General features: G+C 34.5%; 2 protein-coding genes and 1 long non-coding RNA gene across 4 annotated transcripts in view; 2 read left to right on the forward strand and 1 right to left on the reverse strand.

Annotated features, from left to right (window-relative positions):
- The window catches only part of LOC122635010 (neurogenic protein big brain), a 21,608-nt gene extending 9,314 nt beyond the window's left edge, over positions 1 to 12,294 (forward strand). Inside the window, exons 3-4 of the mRNA XM_043824701.1 lie at positions 9,877 to 10,084; positions 10,912 to 12,294. Of these exons, the coding sequence (XP_043680636.1) occupies positions 9,877 to 10,084; positions 10,912 to 12,093 (1,390 nt within the window). The 3' untranslated portion in view covers positions 12,094 to 12,294. The remainder of the gene's footprint in view (positions 1 to 9,876; positions 10,085 to 10,911) is intronic.
- The window catches only part of LOC122635015, a 23,111-nt gene extending 9,143 nt beyond the window's left edge, over positions 1 to 13,968 (reverse strand). Inside the window, exon 1 of one of the 2 annotated variants that reach the window (XR_006328539.1) lies at positions 13,767 to 13,968. This is a non-coding gene — a long non-coding RNA (uncharacterized LOC122635015). Of the gene's footprint in view, positions 1 to 10,887; positions 10,985 to 13,766 lie in introns of those variants that run through there. The other variant, XR_006328540.1, reaches the window with a different exon arrangement.
- A 447-nt stretch (positions 13,969 to 14,415) lies between these two features.
- Positions 14,416 to 20,947, forward strand: LOC122634788 (regulator of nonsense transcripts 1). Its single transcript, XM_043824081.1, has 6 exons — positions 14,416 to 14,557; positions 14,697 to 14,927; positions 15,623 to 15,900; positions 15,977 to 16,132; positions 16,214 to 16,807; positions 16,890 to 20,947. Exons 2-6 carry the CDS (start codon positions 14,739 to 14,741, stop codon positions 19,030 to 19,032), a joined length of 3,360 nt encoding a protein of 1,119 aa, XP_043680016.1. The 5' UTR covers positions 14,416 to 14,557; positions 14,697 to 14,738; the 3' UTR covers positions 19,033 to 20,947.
- Positions 20,948 to 21,663: the final 716 nt, after the last annotated feature.

The raw sequence follows: 21,663 nt of genomic DNA on the forward strand, positions 1-21,663 counted from the left end.
AAAAAAAAAAAAAAAAATAAAAAGAAATTAATCTCGATAAAAAGTAATCGATGTTTAAGTATTACATCGGAACTATTAATCCTGAACTTGTGAAAAAAAGCCATTTCGTTTATAAACTGAATTCGTCTTGCCTTTTATAAAAGAAAAAAAGAAAAAAAGAAAAAAAGAATTACATGCCGATAGTTTATAAGACGATACGAAGAACTTAAGAAGTGCGAAGAGTAACATATACGACTACTTTACATCGATCGTGGAGATATTTGTTGTTTGTAGATTTAAACCCAAGCAAAATGTGAGAGAGCAATCTGAAAGATTTAATAAACAAGAGAAGACGTGAGAATGTTTACACAGACTTTTCTAAACACAGATCGTAAAAATTTGTTAGAGGTATCTAATACAGAGATATATACCTCACTGATGGTTGATGATAGAACGTGATTAAAATAAAACACATGTATATGTTTATAGAAGTACATACTTTTTGATCACGATCTATGTTTATATCAAAAGATCCTTCTCTATTTATCGATCAAATAATGATCGAAGGATGTACGTAGAAACTCATCCTCTCTCTCTCTCTCTCTCTCTCTCTCTCTCTCTCTCTCTCTCTCTTTCTTTTTCATCGATAGATGTCTACCGACAGTGTCGATCTTGAATACGAAAGAAAAGACCTCGAGTTTGTAAAGAAGGGGTCGACTGAAGTTAAACCAAACTGAACAGGATGCCAACAGATGGTCGAATAACCACGTGTTCGTTCTCTCAAGAACCTTTCCTCCTCGTTCCTTTGCCCATAGGGTTGCTCCATTAAATGCACACGCGTGTGCATCAGGTTCCATAGCGCTTTGCTATTACCCTTTGAAATTATATTTCGTGGCTATACGTTGGGAGGATGATGTACGTATATATCGATGCAAATTTCAAAATCGAAAATAACTAGGAAAAATAACGTAGGATGGATGTCGATGATTTTAATATGGATTTTTAATTTTCATACGGATCATTGTTCATATGATTATTATGTTATTACTACGAACTTCATAATGCATTTAACTCGTCATTGATAGTTACTTGTATTAATATGATCGAAGATTTAATAAGATAATATAAAGAAGAAAAATTACAAGCAAAAAGAAAGATATATATATATATATATATAAAAATTAAATCTTGAACGAAGAGAAATTATCTTGAAGTCGATAAAACATTTGTAAATAATTATCTTCATAGCATTATCCTCGTAAGCGTGTCAGTCGTAAAAAGAAAAAGAAAAAAAAAAAAAAAAAGAAAGAAATATCGATGCGTACGACGCGTTAGAAAGACGGAAAAACATCTGCCGGTTTTTGGATGGTATCCCTCGATGCTCCCGAAAGAAAAATCATTTACAGGGAGCTAAGGTTCCTTTGTAACGGCGACTTTCGGATACGTAGAACACGAAAGGACCACGGAGGATTCCTTTTGTGCAACATGTGGCCGGCACGTGTTTTCTCCTATAGGGTAAGAGAAGGAGAAAGAGAAGAACGAGAAAGAGAGGGATAAAGAGAAGTATAGACACACGGCGCACGATTTCTACAGGATCTTTATAAGATGGAATCTTTGACGATATGTCCTGGACCAACTACGGTATTCTGTATATACCTGAAAGGTCGATGATACTACTCTCGTAAATGGTTTATCCGTTATTTCTATAAGTCGACCAATTTTATACATTATCGACTTTATACATTATTAATAATATTATAATAGATATAATTATTTTTTTTTTCTTTCTTTTCTTTTTTGTATCATTATATTAATTTCTGTAATTAACATTCGTCTTTATTTATCTATTAATTGATCACGATTTGCAATACTTTCCATTTTATAACAGTAGTAGTAAAATAATACTAGTAATAATCTTTTTTCAATTATGCAAAACATAATTGCGCGACCGGATAAATCACTCTGGTTCTTCCTATGAGAACTCTCGATTTTCTCTCTCTCTCTCTCTCTCTCTCTCTCTCTCTCTCTCTCTCTCTCTCTCTCTCTCTCTCTCCCTTTCTCTCTCTTTTTCTTTCCCTCCTTCTTAAGACGAAACGCAAATATAAATCTCCCATACAAGGAACTAAGCGAGACAATCAATGTGAACACATATACACACTAGCCTGTACATGAACTTTAACGTAGTAGTAAAACGAAAACGTGTACGCACTTCCTGTCCCGTCTCTCTTTTCATAGTCTTTTTCTCATTCAGTAAAAGAGGGTGGGATTTCGATTCTCCCTGTAATCCTGCTCGATCCTTGCAAAAGAAATCCTGTGCTTTGTCAAAGACTAGCTCTCTCTCTCTCTCTCTCTCTCTCTCATTTCTTTATACTATCTTTCTTTCTTTTTCTATCTTATTCTTTCTTTCTCTCTTCCTCCCTCTCTTTCTTATTTTTTAATTCTATCTTTCTTTATCTTTCTCTCTTATTTTCTTTCTCTCTCTCTCTCTCTCTCTCTCTCTCTCTCTCTCTCTTCGGATTTCTTGGGACTTTTCTAAAGAACCTTACCTTGTACCTTCTCCCGGCGACACGCACGCAAGTTCTTGGAAAACAAGGAAAGCAGAAAATGGTTAAGCGTCAAAGCTAAGTAACTCTCACGAAGGTCAGCTGGCGCAAAGTGAAAAGAAGAAAAGAGTAGGAAGAGGAGAGGAAAGAATAAAAATAGTGGCCCTTCGATGATTTCACAGTCGAATATGAACGTCCGAGAGGATGTGGGATACTTGTTTCCCACGACACCGTTTATCCGATCGCCCGCAATTTTACTTACGTTGTGTGCGCATCCACTGCGAATTATGTAATTTCCCTTTTCGTGCGGCCCGTTCATGGGGTCCATGCGGCCGTATAAATGCATAAGATTCGAGATGAGGATGCAAACGCAACGTTTTCTCACTTATCCCTTCATCTTCTTACACGGATAATAAGGGATGAGGGGGCGGAATGGATACGAAGATGAAAAAAGTTTCGTTGAAGGGAACTTCGTATTTCGTGATATAATAATACTCTTTGTTTCTTTTTATTTTTATTTATCTATTCAGTTTTTTAATTAATTTTCTTTTTTATTTTTAGAATAATCTATCAAGATGAAAACTCATCAGATCTTTTTTTACCTTCATATCCTATAGATACGTGTAATATCCATCTGTTGAAATATTCGAAGCGAAGATAAACTTTTCTCTCTCTTTTCTTTCTTTCTTTTTTTTTTTTGTTTGTTTCTTTTGTTCTTTTTTTCTTTCATAGAAACATAGTACTTTCTTTGAGAAAGACGAATAACTTTTTTTCTTAGAACGAGAAAAGTACTTGCTCTGAAACGTCAAATAAGTTTAATAGACCTATTTATTTTAAATGCTTTAAAAAAGTTAATATTACTGAAATCTCTTTTACGGATAACTTATCAATCTTTCTTTTAGGACTATTTATAAACTACTTCAAACTTTTCATTGAAGATTTACACGTATTGTGTTTACTAAGCAGTAAAACAATATGTTGTTAATTCTCTTCTTTTTTTTTTTTTTAATGGAAATAATTTTTTAATCGAAATAAGTTTTGCTCTTTCGATCGACTCTTTGAATATTTTTTATTCGATTCGGTACTTAGATAACAACCGTATCATCATAATTATATTTCATTCAAAGCACTCTCTTTCAAATGCCTCGAAGGGTCTCAAGAATGCTTATCTCTATGGAATGTGAGATATAAGCGTTCGTGGTATTCCAAGGCTCGATTGAGTCCTGAAAAATGAACACTCTTTATACTATTTCTCGAATCATCAACCGATCTAATAACATAAAAATCACGATTGTAAGCCGAGTTATCGCTGCCATTCTGAGAAAACAAAAAAATCGTGAAGTAATAATAATAAATTAATATAAAAAAATAAATTTAATAATAAAATAAAGTTATAATATAATAATTTCCCGTTAAATGATTTTTAGTCAAGTTAAAAGAAAAACTAATAAAAACGAACTGAAACAAACTAATAAATAATTTTTATTCGAGTTAAAAAAAAAGACGAACTAAAAAGAACTAATAAAAAATTAAAAGAACCATTTGGAAATAAAAAATAAAAAAAGGATACGCGATAAAGAGTAAATATCACTGAGTGCGGTTAAGCATCGTAACAAAATGCATTTTCCTTTATTTCCTTTTCTCGGTCCATCGGTCCATCGAGAAGAGGAAACTTAATCTTGCGTGCACTTGACTCGAGAGGATCGAGGATCGTGTACAACCTGTGCTCCATTTTCGCGATTCACACGAAGGGTGAATCTAACCCTCCCGACTCTTGTAACCCCCGAAGGACACGATGCGTGCCGTTTTAAATAAATTTCAATCGTAGTAACGCTCGCTCTTCTCACTCGACTACTACTGTTACTACTTCTACTACTACACTTCTCTTTCGAGTTTAACGAGCTATTGATACTCCCGTTTCGTTTCGTTTCGTTTCGTTTACTAGACCGCATGGACCACATCGATGAGATTCGTTCACCCCTCGTCTATCGTCAACGATGAACGACGATGACGATGATAGGAGAGATATTTGGGGGTTGAAATCGAAACTAGACCAAACCGAAAGCACACATGTTTAAGCACACGTTTAGTATACTTACTACGGTATATATGTACATATATGTATACGGTCACTATTATAAAATCTTTTTCTACGATGACGATGGGAAAGTTACGATCGTCCGGCAGCTTTGTGAGAAAGTTCAGATGGTGAAGGTCGAAGGGCCGAGCAGAAAATTAGCTTTTATGCTTCACCGAAACGGGGTCGGTGAGCGTCTCGACGACACCCGCGAAGGACATACTCGGAAGTTGTTTTCTTTTGGATATAAGTATGTACGCATGCGATTATGTTCGATAGAGTTGCCAAAGTTCTGTTAATACTTTAAATATTTTATGCTTTTTTATTTCCTATTTCCTAGATTTTTATTCACGTGAATATTGAAAATTTCAGATTTCATTTTAAGACATTATTATTATTATTATTATTATTATTATTATTATATGTGCATATAACAACATACTACAATACGTATTAGATATTTTTATCTTCGAATAAGAAATTAATAATTAATTTCGTAGGATAGTTACATGATTTCTAAAAAAAGAATGAAACCTACGAAATAATGTAATCTTTTGTCCCATTAATAATGACATCTTAATTAGTCCACCGTTGATCATTTCTTTACTTTATCTTTTTCCCTCCTACCCCTATCTCTACATCCCTTTCTTTTTTATCTTGCAAGTATTTATCGCAATTTTGACGACGTATATACCTAAGACTCTCGTGTTCACTCTACCGTTCGGTATTTGCAATGGCAAACATATAATTTCGCGTGGGAACTACACGTAATAAGTCGATAAACCGTTCCATGGTAAAAAAAAAAAAGGAAATAAAATCTTTTCTTTGTAAGGAGTCGTTAAAAGTAGTCTGTTACAGGTTGGTTACGGTCAGTGGTTTTTATCGGTCGGTTGTTGTTGTTGTTTTTATTGTTGTTGAAAGAGATTGAAATTAGCACGGCTATTGTCTTGGAACATAATATACTATGGTATGGTTGTGATGATGAGGGAGAGAGGGGTGAGACTGAAATTCACGTTCACAGGGTCTCTTGTGTCAAGTGCACGGAAGATTAAACTTCCTGTCGTTGCAATGTCGCTTCGGTGGCTCCGATTTCATCGACCACTCTCTTTCTCTCTCTTTCTTTCTTTCTTTCTTTCTTTCTTTCTTTCTTTCTTTCTTTCTTTCTCTTTCTTTCTCGTTTTCTTTCTATTTCTGTCTTGTTCTTTTTTATTATAAAACAAAATTACGCTCGACAAGAGAAAACAGAAATTTTGTTCCTCGAATGAAAAAATTAAATGACTTCGTCTAGAAAATCGACGATTAAAAAACAAAACGAAAGACACTTCTTTTTCGAATGATCTAACAAAACTAATCGAGAATAAATATTCTTAGCTATACTGCTTTTCACGTTGTTATTAAAGTATAGATATTTGTTTTTCTTTTTCTCACGATCTGCATATATATACATGTATGTATGAGTATAGAGATACATATAGCATATATTTCATATGTAATATATCTCGTTCAAGAAATTAAAAAATTTTATTTAAAAAATGAACGATTCAAAAACAAACTCCTGTTTCTTTAATAATTCAACAATTTGGTTGAATTATTTTGTTGACTATTTCAATCGAGGATACACATTTTCCTAGATGCACCGCTTTTTACACTTACTAAAGAATTTTTTTCTTTTTCTTCTTTTTTTCTTTCCCCTTTTTTACGATCTGCATAATATATATACATATATACATATGTACGTCCATACATATATATATATATATGCACATAGTACATACTTTATGGAAGGAATGGGTCAGAATGAAAGGCGTCTGTCTATGCCGTTGGTCGTGGTGTGTGTCTACTCTAGGCAGGTAAAAAAGCGTTCTCTTTCTGTCTGCGAATAAAAATAGGGCCCTTGAAAGGGACGAAAATGTAACACAAAGTCGGCCTAGGGTTTACTAAATGAACGAGAAAAATTAAAAGACCGCTTCCACAATAGTACCGTGATACGACGATACTATTATCATCTTGCAAATACATATATGCATTTCGATGCATAAGAAATTTTCCCTTACATTTTTAACACGTAATATATGGAGATTTGTCGATATTACATGCGTGAAGAGACGCCTTTAAACATGCACGATATACTTCGCCGTTATTAATCACTTGCATAACGATTACTTTCGACTCGTTGTTTGACCCAGTTCAATCTTCTTCCAGTAATTCCAAAGAATGGAAAGTACAAATCTCGAGTATTAATCCACATTTTAAAAAGTTTCAACCGAAAGAATTTCAGCCAAAAGAATTTCTTGACTCTCGTATTTATCTCCACGATGGAAAAATTCGTGAAATCCGTTTATTGCGAAAACAATTTCGCTATAAAACAATGGAGTATCTCTTTAAAAAAGATATCGTTTAAAGCCGAAAGTTAAAGCTAATTCCATCCAGGCAAATTAACGCTAATATAATGATTAACTCCTCCCCTTTATCCTCTCGTTCTTTCCCTTCTTTCTTTTCCGTCACGAATAAAAAAAGAAAAAATAAAAAAATAAAAAAACAAAGAAAACGTGCAACAAACATTAGCTTTCCGTGAAATTTCGTCATGCGTGAGAAATTCGCATGGGAAAAGTTTTTCCAAGCGTTACTTGTCTGAAAGAAAAGACGAAACAAAAAAAAAAGTAGAGAAAGAGATAAAAAAATAATAATAATAATAATACTAATAGAGGAAACAAACAAACAAACAAAAAGCTGAGAAATCCGCTTATCACGTAGGGACACGCGAGTCGATGAGAGAAAAAATCTTCAAAAGCTTTTCTTCTTCTCCTCCTCCACCTCCTCTCTCTCTTTCTCTCTCTCTCTATCTATCTATCTATTTATCTATCTATCTATCTATGTATCTCTCTCTCTCTCTCTCTCTCGTTCTCTTATTCCCTCTTTCCTATAGAGAACTACAACCATCTACATTGACGCAGTTGATCCCAATTGTGCGGTCATGATCTGCATTTCTCGTTTCATCAATTCGCTCGAATCGAGAGAGGCGCGAGACCCTTCGAGGGGACAGTTTTCATTAGCATACACGACGTGAATAAGGGGGAGAAAACGTTAGAATATTGCACGCGACTAACATAAGACTAGGGGAGAATAGGGTCCAATGGACGGACACTTGTTTTCAGATTAAAAACTATGTATTTAAATAGAGATTTATCGTCAACGGTATGAATACTTCCAAGAATTTTATTCACGCCTTTCGTAGAAAAATGGATCGATAAAATTTTGAAATATATATTAACTCGATTGAATTCCGATGTTTAGAACGATTAGAATAAAAGTTCAGTATAATTTATCATCGATTATGTCGTAGACTTTTAAGAATTTTCAAACGTACGTCTTAGATAGATAATTCTTATGGAAATTAGATCGTAATGTGATGCATTTAAAATATATAATTAAATCGAAGTAAAGCAAGTCGTTAGAAAATAATTTGTAAATTATTAATAATAATTAAATCTGTACAAGTTTAAAGTATATTATTAAATCGGAAAAGTCGAATTAATTAATAATGATGATATAAAAATTGAATGAAAACATATACAACGTATATATGATTAAATTTTAATAGCAAATAATTAACAAATAGTAGTAAGTACATGTTAGGAGTATTAGCAGAGTGGCTCTTTCGATTACTCGTATGAAACGTATTACGAACACTGTTGGATTATGGACAAAGTTCTGGAGAAAGGGAGAGACAGACGACGACACTGGAGATGCGATTATGGTAATTTCATCGAAACTCAAGGAGGTTCTTGGCTTGAGAAACGCGATTCCATAGTCTACGTTCTATACATGTTTAAGCAGCTTGAGTGAAATAGATTGGAAGTTGGTGACAAGATATGCGAAGAGGGAAGGATCAAAACTCTCTCTCTCTCTTTCTTTTTCTCTCTCTTTCTTTCTTTCTTCCTTTCTTTCTTTCTTTCTTTTTCTATCTCATTGTTGGACAAATAAATAAATAAAAAATAAAGGATTTTTTCTTATACTACTTACTATACTATACTACTATACTATTATATTACTATATTACTTTTTTCTTATACTTTTTCTTATATTCTAACGCTATAACTATCTCTTCGTGGCTATGTAAAAATAAATGAAGAACAAATAAAATCGAATTGAAATAGATATGTGAGTTCAAAGTTACATGGTTTTATTGGGGTAGAAAAGAAAAAAGAAAAAAATAAATAAAAGAAATTGTACAAAATATAATATTGCAAAAACAAAAACTACAGAACAATTTGATTATTAATTTCAATGTAGAAAAAAAAAAAGACATTTCGATTATTCTAATATCCGATTTAAAAAGTATTCGACTGATGGAATAAACAAAGATGATAGATAATGTAATTGAAAAAAGAAAGAGAAAAGGGAAACGAATCTGCATGAATCTCAATAAGGGAATCGAAGGGTCCAACTCTGGGTCACGTCGTTACGACCCCGTATGATTATATAGACTGAGAAAATTGACGGGTTTTCACGCGCCATGATGGAAAAATGAAAAAGAGATAGAGAATGGATAGGATGAAGGCCAAGGGGGCTAGATGATGCACCAGCTAATATAAACATTATACCATTGGGACGGATTTACATCAGCAGGAGGCTTTTATTAGAGGGTCCAACGCGTTTTATATATATATATATATATATATATATATAAAAATCATTGTATATTATATCACGTGGTCATGTAACTTATACATACTATCATAACTCTTAACTATCATAGATGCCATATGTGAGAATAGAATAGTTATAGAATCGGATCGATAGTTGGTATATCTTTTTATAGGAAATATTTCGCATAAATCCAAATAGATTTTTATAAATTTCTATTCTATATAGAGTATTGTTAATTAGACGGATACATATATTTCGATGATATAAGAAAAAAAATAATCGTTACATCGGTATAATAAGTAAAATCCAAATTCATAAACGAAGTAATCGTTTAATGAAATAATAATTAATAAAATTTGATGTGATTAATTAATTTTATTTATGTAAAATGCATTAAATGAATAAAAAAGGACGAACGTGTGAATATTTTTCTTTCGTTCTTTTTTTTTCTTTTTTTTTTCTTTTTTTTTTTTTTTTTTCATTTTTTCAAATACCGATCAAATTGACACACGTAAGAAATATAGGTCGCAAGAGAGAGACAGTTTTATTGTTAATTAAGAAGTAATAATTTTTTTTTTGATTGATAGAGAAAAATATGTTAATAAGCGAAAATTCATTTACTTTCAGCGTTACAACACCCGCGAATACGCAAACGTTAACATCACCCGGACGTATCAGCGGACCTATCGAAAGACTTTTAGTCGAATTGGCACTTTCGGTTCTTATCGTTTTGGCCCACTTTGCTGCGGAGACATCAAGGTCTTTATCCATTGGAATCTCCTCGAAGTCAGCCGGCGTTTTGGGTGCTGCATATACAGCTGCAACTCTCGTTTCGGTAAGCAACTTTTGTTTTGTTTTGTTTGTGCGTGTATACATATATATATATATATATATATATATATATATATTTTTTTTTTTCTTTTTAATACGAGTAAGATATCATCGACAGTACATATATTATTCGATAAATGGTAAAGAGAAATTTTTCGAATCGTTACGTGACCTTATTTTATCCGAATGACGTATGAAATGATAATTACATGGTATTAAAAAATAAAAAAAAATCGATCATGCATCAGAATTGATATAATTATCGATAATATATATATATATATATATATATATATATATATATATACTATTAAGTCGCGTGAATATACCGCACGAATGCACTAAAATATATACTAAAGTATCTGAAAATAGGACATTCTTTCTCTCTTTCTTCCGTAACCAGTCTATCAAAAATTTCTCTCCCCGAACGTCTTTCGAATCGGTGCGACGTCCGCGTCTCTTGAGAGCACCTGCCGTGACTGCAACAGGAGCAACAGAGAGAGACTAGGAGAACTTGATCCCGGTCCCACCTGCTCCGGAACGAGTGTACAATGAACCTCTACGATCCAAAGAATACCGAAACTACCATGCACATATTAAATACCAACTTTCGTTTTAAAAGAAAAAAAAAAAAGAAGAAGAAGAAGAAGAAAGAAAAAGATAGAGATAGAGATAGAAATAAAAAAAAAAAAAAGTAAGAAAAAAAGAGAGAGATGTTGCAACACTTCAAAGTTTCCACGTCGTTATTTCTTCTTTTTTTTTTTTTAATTGTGAAATTTACTGAAATGTTAATGCATTATAACTTACATTATCTTTACCGTTTAATTACAGAGTCCGTTCGTGAATCCAGCACGTGCTTTGGGACCTGCTTTTGTAATGAATCGTTGGGAGAATCATTGGGTTTATTGGGTCGGTCCGATATCAGGTGGTGCCGTCGCGGCATTGCTTCACGAATACGTTCTCAGTCCGAGAAGATCGAGAGATTCTCGCGAGATGGACGACGGTGATAATTCATCGATGAGATCGGACGAGGACACTTACGATGACTTGGACAAACCAAGCGGGCCAAAGTTTCCAGGAGCTTATGCTACCTATCGTCCAGTCGCCGGTGCCTCCTCTTCGATCTACAGTGCACCACCGACGGCTTTGGAACGCGTAGAATCGATCTACGGGGGCACCAAGTCTCTCTATTGCAAATCTCCACCTCTAACAAGAGCGAATCTGAATCGTTCGCAAAGCGTTTACGCTAAATCGACGTCCGGTCCACGGGACGGTTTGATGATACCGAAACCAGGTCCACTTGTACCAGCTCAAAGTCTTTATCCTATGAGAATAGGACAATCCTCAACTCAGAATGCAGGAAGGGATGGGCAACAACCGGTAACTGGTCCCAATCAATCATCCCAAAATCACAACAGTACCAATCAAAACATGCAGAATCAATTGCAACAATGTACGCAGAGTATATACGGCATTAGAGGAATATCGACGAGTCTGAGTACGCGGGAGAATGGAATTTATGGTATGTCGACGGGATCTAGTATATATGCTAGAGCACCTGTACCACCACCGAGTAGTCAAAGCTCGCATCAATCTGGACAGAGCGGTCAATCCTCTACGCAAGGTCATCAACAGCAGCAACAACAACAGCAGCAGCAGCAACAACAACAACAACAACAACAACAACAACAACAACAATCTCAGCAACAGCAACAGCAACAACATCCAAATGGCACACTCTCAACCAATTCTGATAACGCAGCAAATTCGAGGAGACCCGAAAGCATGTACGGTCATGTATCAAGACGTAGCGATGATTCTGCTTATGGTAGCTATCAAGGTTCGACCAGAGGAAATTATGGTAAAGTTCCTGGTCCATCCGGACCACCTAATGGACCACCTGGACCACCTCAATATCGTGATCAAGGAAGACCCAGTCCAGCAGGGCCTCTTCAACAAAACCAGAATCAACAAAGTAACTTCCAAAGGAATTCACCGAATCCTCTTTATTGATCTTCCATGACCGCTAGCATTTCTGTACCGGATAAAGCCTATTGGAATCTACGAGCTGAACGTGCCATTTTATAAAACGCGCTCGTAATCCTACAAATACGAGATATTGGGCTCCAGTACGGTTTATGCGAAAAACATTACCGATAATCGATTTTTCAATCAAATTTTTCAAGACTTTCTATTTTTGTTTTTCTGTTTTTTTTTCGTATAATCAAGTTCTGTACAATAGTTCTATCCTTTCGACAAAATATTATCATCACGATGTTACTGATATTTGTTTTATATAATAATGATCTTACGTCGAGATCTTGAATTAAACATTCAAGAAACATACGGATTTTGCAATTCGAATTCAATTTTTGCAAATCAAATTCACCCGTTTGCAAATCAAGTGTTTGTAATGAATATTTTTTTTCATGTTTACTAAGCTTTAATAATAACAAGTATAATCAATTTATAATATTGCAACGCATTGTCAAAATCTAACAGTATTGTTATCAATCATAGATAAAATTATTAATAATCGTAAGAAAAACAAACTAGTACGATGACATCGAATGAATTTGTTTAGCAAAAGGGTGAATTTGAAGTGCAATACCTGTTATTTAGTCCAATATAGGTAAAAATATCTATCGAATACGTAATATGTATATTTTCCCGATAAAATACAACTTCGTTAATATCGTAATTATTTAAAAATGGAACGATAGAAGAATATCGTGTACAACGAAGTTTCACACGCTAAGAATGAAATATTTAAAATGTTCATGGAAATAAGAACTCTTTTAGAAATAACACATGCAGATAGACGTTGTTACATTATCGTATTTATCATAGATATTTAACGATATGAAATCTCGAGAAACGTTTGAAAAATAAAAATAATTACGATCGATCGCGTCAAACGATTTCTATCGATTTATATAGAATAAGTAACGTTTACGTGTAAATATTATTAAATTAAGCGAACTTAAAATATTAAAATTAAGCACGACTTTGATCAATCATAATTTCTCGACAATGAATCTCGTCATAAGACTGATTTTTCAGACATTTCTTACGCATCTCGTGAAAGAAAGAAAGAAGAATCTTTGCAAGTAAATACTATATATGAAGAACTTGAATGGAATATAAAAGAACAAAAAAAAAACAAATATATACGTGTGTGTGTATATATATATATATACATCATATATACATATATACATATACATACATATATATATATATGTATGCATCGTAAGAATAAATACATTGACATCGTCATAAATTCTTATTAATAAATAATAAGTAGCCAACTTTTTACACTTACCACCGATAAACAAATAATACATAAGTTGCGTCTTTTAGTTACGATTATAAGAAGCTTTAGAAAGCTATTACGATACTTGTACATATACGTCATTTGTATTTATTATTTTGTATGTACTAAGTATATATATAAAACACATATACATATATATACATACATATATATATATATATACGCATTATATGTATATATCTATATGTATATACATATATATACTTTTCCAACATTGTTATATAATTATGTGTATCTACGCATAATATATCAAAAGATGACAATAAATGTGCTGCGAAAGCGAAATTATGATAGTTGTTTGTTAATTTTCCGAATAAATCTCTATGTAAAAAGATTTTAATCAACTTACATTTTTTTCGATGATAGGTTAGCAATTCATTTTTGTAACGAAGAAATTTATTCCAAGGATTGAAGATATGTATCTTCGAAATCGTTGAGTTGTAGAATACACAAATATTAAAACGTTTGATTAATGAAAAGAAAAAAAAAGCGAAACAAAAGAAAGACACAACTTATAAATGTATCACTGCACCGTGAATTTGAAAGTATAGTTCGCGCGCGTTCGTCAATTTAACGTTATGCAAACTTCACGGTCGTAACACACGTGCATACAGCACCGCCTAGAATCGAGCGACCAATGAGCGTGCTGATTTTAGCCCGCCGAACGAGAAGTATTACGCTTTCAACCAATCATCTTCGAGCTCGACATCGCTTTCACCACAGTCGCAAATTTAGCATATTAAAAATATCACCGACATTTTCTTTCTTACGTTCTTCTCTCTATCATATAATTACGATATTAAAATGATAATCGTAAATTCGAATAATTCGTATGTAGTTATGAAACAAAGGAAAGAAAAAAAGAATTCAACAGGAGAAACGTCCAATCAACGTCCGTTTATAAAAGAATCTCAAATCCGATTTTCATTCAGACAAGTAATTCTTAGAACTTTTGGAAATCAGCTGATGACGTAATACTCAACGAATGACGGTGGCACGAAAAGACAAAACTTATATATCCATGTATAAGTGCTACGCTATGCGCGCGCCTGTGTGTGTGTGTGTGTTGGTGGGCGCGAGACAAAGTATGGCGTAGGATTTGTGGCCTCGTTCATCGAAGTGCTTCGAGAGTCTGGCATTGTACGTACGTTCTTACGATCGTATAGAACTTTCTTTAGAAAATACGAATAAGTGTGTTCACCTCGTGACGTTCTCTAAATCGACGTTAACCGTTCAATTCGATAAACGAGCGCGTCTCGAATTTTACATCTCTCTTTAGGAACGATAAAAAAGACGACGTCGTGTCGGATCGTATAGCAGGATGAGCGTCGATGCTTATGGGCCAAGTAGCCAAACCCTAACGTTCCTTGATACCGAAGAAGCTGATTTAATCGGTGCCGATACTCAAGGAAGTGAATTTGATTTCACAGACTTTACTTTACCATCGCCAAGCCAGACACAGGCTTCGCAACACGATGCGGCTCAAAGTCAACCGAGTCAGCCTATACAGGTTGGTTTTTTACTATATTACACTTATCCGTACGTTTACCTTACGATTCCTTTCTAATGCATTTTTCAAATCATTACTCTAAATGTTCTTTCCGAAGACAACCATGCGGTGAAGACATAACCTCATTCTTGATTTACGAATAAAACTGTATGTGCCATGGAACGAACGTGACGATATGGTACTCGTGCGATTCTGTTTTCCAAACGATCATTCATCCAGTATTGTTTCATTATCATTATTTCCTTAAGGATATATCTTTTTCTTTTTGATGGTCCTCTCTTTCTCTCTCTCTATTTTTTTTATTTATTTTTTTTTTCATTTTGCTCCCGGCGATATGACCTTGAACGTTATGAACCTTTCGTTTATGTTTTTCTTTACTACGATTAATCATTGATTAATGGTTACAAAAGAAATGATTTTTTTTATGTCAATGTAATCTTATGAGATTGAATCTTCGGAATGTACATAAAAGAATTTTTTCTTGCGTGCTAAGGATATTATATTGTTTCTTTTTTTAATGGCAATGTTTATATTTGGATGATACGTAAAATGTATCAGATGCTTATTTAATTGACGACATTACGTTTAAAAAGTAAAAATATTCGTTATGACAAAACAATAAAATTATTTAAAAAGATTAATGAACTTTGTAATGCAATTGTGCGAGATTTATAAAAATATTTGTTTTGATATAGGTTAATGGAACAAGCGGTAGTTCGTCACTGGACTTAAAAATTTCTGGAGCTGCTCAAAGCCTTGCTGAACTACAGTTTGAAGAGGAAGAAGAAGAGGCGTATTATAACCGTGATTTACCAGAACATGCGTGCAAATATTGTGGAATTCATGAAGCTTCTTGTGTTGTTATGTGTAACGTATGTCGTAAATGGTTCTGCAATGGACGAGGCAATACATCAGGTTCCCACATTATCAATCACCTTGTTCGAGCAAAGCACAAAGAAGTTACATTGCACAGGTGCTTATAAGTCTATACTATTCGTTATATTTGATCTGTTCGATCGTTCGTTTACTCATTTAATTACTGTTAATAGAGATGGACCATTGGGAGAAACTGTATTAGAATGTTATTCCTGTGCAGTTAGAAATGTATTTGTTCTTGGTTTTATACCAGCTAAAGCAGATTCTGTTGTCGTGTTATTGTGCCGACAACCTTGTGCAGCCCAAAGCTCCCTCAAAGATATGAATTGGTACGTTAACTTTATTTTATCTGAAGATAAAGTGCGTATAAAATAGATATTAATTAACGCATTTTAATATACAACAATCAGGGATCAAGAACAATGGAAACCTTTGATAGAAGATCGTAGTTTCTTAGCATGGCTTGTAAAGATACCATCAGAACAGGAACAGCTAAGAGCCAGACAAATCTCTGCCCAGCAGATTAACAAATTGGAAGAATTGTGGCGGGACAACGTCGACGCAACTTTCCAAGATCTTGAGAAGCCTGGCGTAGATGAAGAACCACAACAGGTCTTGTTACGTTATGAGGATGGGTATCAATATCAGAATATATTTGGCCCGCTCGTAAAGTTAGAAGCCGATTATGACAAGCGTTTAAAAGAATCGCAAACTCAAGAAAATATCGAAGTACGGTGGGATGTAGGTTTGAATAAAAAGACAATAGCATATTTTATGTTAGCTAAAACGGATGGTGACATGAAATTAATGCACGGAGATGAATTAAGACTTCGTTATTTGGGAGAACTTCACAAACCATGGTCTGGTATTGGCCATGTTATCAAAATTCCTGACAATTACGGAGAGGAAGTCGGTATCGAATTGAAAAATAACGCAGGCGCTCCTACGGAGTGCATCAGTAATTTTGTCGTCGATTTCATTTGGAAAAGCACGAGCTTCGATCGGTTGGTACATCTTAAAATTATAACTTTAAATAACCGAGCAGTGGAATCCGGATATATTTAAAAACTTTTTTCTCTTCCATAGGATGCAACTAGCACTACGAAAATTTGCTGTGGATGATACGTCCGTATCAGCTTATATATATCATAGATTGTTGGGTCACGAAGTAGAAGAAGTTCTATTTCGTTGTCATCTTCCGAAACATTTTAGTGCTCCTAACTTGCCAGATTTAAATCGATCCCAAGTATACGCTGTGAAACACGCTGTACAACGACCTTTGTCTTTGATTCAAGGTCCGCCTGGTACAGGAAAAACTGTAACTAGCGCCACAATAGTTTATCAGCTAGTAAAACAAAACGGAGGTCCAGTTCTCGTTTGTGCACCTTCTAACACCGCAGTCGATCAACTTACTGAGAAGGTACATAAATCCAACTTAAAGGTCGTACGTCTTTGTGCAAAATCACGAGAGGCGATCGATTCGCCCGTGAGTTTTCTTGCATTGCACAATCAAATAAAAAATATGGAAACAAATACAGAATTGCAAAAGCTTCAACAATTGAAAGACGAAACGGGAGAATTATCGAGCGTAGATGAAAAACGTTACAGGCTTTTAAAGAAAGCTGCCGAAAAGGAATTGTTAGAGGCGGCTGACGTAATATGTTGCACTTGCGTTGGCGCGGGTGATCCGAGACTGCACAGACTAAAATTTCACTCTATACTTATAGACGAGAGTATGCAAGCGACGGAACCAGAATGTATGGTACCTGTCGTCCTCGGTGCTAAGCAATTAATTCTCGTCGGAGATCATTGTCAATTAGGACCTGTCGTTATGTGTAAAAAGGCAGCGAGAGCTGGGCTTTCCCAATCGCTGTTTGAAAGATTGGTCGTTCTTGGCATCAGACCTTTCCGTTTGGAGGTGCAATATCGCATGCATCCAGATTTGTCTCGTTTCCCGTCCAACTTCTTTTACGAAGGTTCCCTTCAAAATGGAGTATGTGCCGACGAAAGAAAATTATTAAAGATAGATTTTCCTTGGCCTGCTCCTGACAAACCCATGTTCTTCTACGTGACTCAAGGTCAAGAAGAAATCGCTGGTAGCGGTACGTCTTACTTGAACCGTACAGAAGCATCTAACGTAGAAAAGATAACAACAAGATTTTTACGTTGTGGCGTAAAACCAGAACAAATCGGTGTGATAACACCTTACGAAGGGCAAAGGGCATACTTGGTGCAATACATGCAATATCAAGGTTCGCTGCATTCTAAACTATATCAAGAAATAGAAGTCGCAAGCGTCGATGCTTTTCAAGGGCGCGAAAAGGATATAATAATAATGTCTTGCGTAAGATCGAACGAACATCAGGGTATAGGGTTTTTAAACGATCCTAGAAGATTAAACGTTGCGTTGACTCGTGCAAAATACGGAATCATTATCGTAGGAAATCCAAAGGTGCTTTCGAAGCAACCACTTTGGAATCATTTGCTGAGCTTTTACAAGGAACAAAAAGTCCTTGTAGAGGGCCCGTTGAACAATTTGAAAGAATCTATGATACAGTTTGCTAAACCGAAAAAGCTTGTTAATGCTGCGAATCCAGGCTCGCACTTTATGACGACATCCATGTACGATGCCAGAGAAGTTTTGATTCCTGGCTCGGTATACGATCGTTCGGGTACTCAAGTTAACGGCACTCAAAATCACAATCCGTATTATCAGAGAAACGTGCCTCTGGATATTTTCAGTAGAACCCACGACACCATAAGTTACATAAGTCCTGAAAGAGCTCAAGCTGCTATGAATAACGTACCGGTACCAGTGGGTATGTTTATGAACATGGCCCACGTACCTCCGCGTTTCTACAATCAGCATCAACAGGCTTTACAAGCAAGACAGAATCAACGAAACAGACGTGGCACGGCCGCATCTAAAAACAAATCTGGCGCGCGTATGGGTAAGCTAAGTCAAACCGAACAAAATACACAACCTTATAGCCAACCAGGTTTACCGTTGACTCAAGGCACGACTCAAGGTATGTCGCAACCGGGATTCAGTCTTTCTCAGCCTGGTTTAAGCCAGGCAGAACTTTCTCAGGATTCTTTCGCGGTAGGGGAATTTCAATCACAAATGGACGGCTTGCTGTCCCAAGATTCGACTTATCAAGGTGATAGAAGTGGTTTTTATCAATCTGGTCAGTCACAAGCCGGGGGACAATTCTCCCAGCCATACTGAGCCAAGACCATACGGCTGAGCAACGCAATTGCCATGCAGCGTCGCGGGAGCGACTGAAGGCTCGTTTGACCAATTCTTCTTCGACCAACAACTCAAATCACTAACTGCGCAAAACGGTAAAACGGCTCGGCGATCGAGTATGGTATATGCATGGAGTCGTCGGCGTAAAAGTGGATTTAAGGGAGGAAGTCTGTCGCCGTCGTCGTCGTCGTCTTCGTCTTCGTCGTCGTCGTCGTCGTCGTCGTCGTCGTCGTCGTCGTCGTCTTCGTCGTCGTCGTCGTCGTCGTCGTCGTCGCCGTCGCCGTCGCCGTCGCCGTCGTTAACGATTACTCGTCGAATGATGGAAATGAATAATAACCGCTGGTTATAATAGTGCGACAAAGAAACAGAAAACATCTAAAACTGGGAGACGACAACGAATATTACCAATCACCGTGACACGCGTTTACCGTGAACGGACCGTTTTATCGCGGGGATCGAGTGACGCTAGGATTAAAAAGTCAAAAAAAAATAAATAAATAAAAAAAGTAATAAAAAAAATGATAAAAATAAAAACAGGAGAAAAAATGGGACGTGTAAAGCTTCATGACTTGACCAAATTCGAAAAGTGTGCCAATATAAGTTAACAACGTTATAAATAACGATGAATATCTCTGAAGAAAACGATACTGCTAACATCTTCAAGTATTTCGAATCGTATGGAAAAAGGAAAAAAAAAAAAGAGAAGAAAAAAAGAAAAAAATAATAATAAATTATCATCACGAAAGAACCACAGCAACCGGCGAAGCTAACGATCCTGCAAGTAATAACGTTGTAGTATATTCAGTTCCTTCAATTTTCATATTGATATATGGGCACGTATACAGAAAACAAACACGCATATACAAATATACCTGCATAGAGTAGACGTACAGACAATAGTCAAGAGACCAAGGTAAAAGAAAGCAAATCAGTTATTACATCGAGTATACGCAAGATGCTTGTAGAATTATTTCCAACGAGAGATACGAAGTTACGATTTATCTGGCTTTACTGGTGAGCTGTGAACGAGATTTGGGATTTGTCAAAGAACGATTATCATTACTGAAGAATATATGGCACGTAACGACTACCACCAAATTGTCTTGATATCTGGATCGGCTAGAATCGCTGATTTAATCATCATTGGACAGCATGAAGCCAACACTTCTGTATCATCACGAATGAACGTCATCCCTTCTCACAAACTCGGCGTGACATAAAAACATTATGCTAACCGCGGGGAATTCTATTCCAATCGTATCAATCAATACGTATAATTTTCTGTTATTTCAATATTTATTTGCCGCAGGGGTCACAGAATATTTACACATGCGATATATCTTCTGTTCGAATTTTGACTTTTTTTCCTTTATAATAATGCAACACACAATGTCATGGCGTAGAATTCATCATAAATACACCCTAGTACGTATTGTATTATATATTATTTTTGATTTCTATTAGTGCTTTATTTAAGCGGTTTTGAGTAATTAAAAAAAAAAAAAATGCATAAATAATTATAAAATAATTATAGAAAATTTTTAATATTATTTTCGTTCATCATAATATATAAACATTCTTCATTTAGCATTCTAGATTATTTTATTCGTTACGATATTTTGATTAATATCATTTAACTTTTATTCATTGTGATCGGTCATCTATTATTGTTTTTTTCTGAACCCCTGCTTTTCTCTTTCTATTATCTATCTATGCTCTAGCTTCTGGCAGTAATGAATTGGTTATATCGCAGTAAGAAATTATCTGTATTATGCATTACAAAATTATTATTTTTTTTTTCTCTCCGACCAACAGCGCACCGCTAACTGCAGATTATAATATGGAAATTCATTGTAAACTCTTATGGTACAAATAAATTTGATTTGAAAATATACTTTGTCATTTTTTCATTTAAAGTTATTAGTCTATTAACTTATCCACTTCTTCAATTACAAAGTTTCTGTTCGTTCGTTTGAAAACTATCAAATTTTGCATTCGTTGCAAACTAGGAAATATAATAAAATAATTTATGCATGTAGAAATACATGTAGATTGCTTTTATTTAACAAGAAAATGAAGATTACAAAAATTTAACTTATTATTTGTATTTTAGACGTTTGCTACTACTTACTGATGATGCACTATAAGAAATTTGAAAAAAATATTTTCTCTATACATGTATGAATGTGGAAGAAATATTTATAATTGAAAATTATAGTTATATACCGAATATTTTTTCTACATATTTTTCGTTTAATCATTTGTACAATTTTTTTCATATCTGTAAATATACATATACATATACATATACATATTTATATATATATATATATATATATATATACATATATCTATATATGTATATATTATCTTTTAGAAAATATTTTGGCACTTAGGTCGGAATGGTATACATTATCCGGCAAAAAAATTTATCAGAATATTTAATGAAATATTACTAAATTTATCAAATTTCGAATAATTTCATGATAGTTAAAAAAAAAAAAAATAATAATCAATAATATTAGTATCACATGAATGTGAATATATAACTTTTACAGCAGTTAAGTAGAGCAATTACATATGACCAAAATTTTTTAATGTTTAAACAGA

This window comes from Vespula pensylvanica, chromosome 16, assembly GCF_014466175.1.
Source record: "Vespula pensylvanica isolate Volc-1 chromosome 16, ASM1446617v1, whole genome shotgun sequence".
Taxonomy (NCBI): Eukaryota; Metazoa; Arthropoda; class Insecta; order Hymenoptera; family Vespidae; genus Vespula; species Vespula pensylvanica.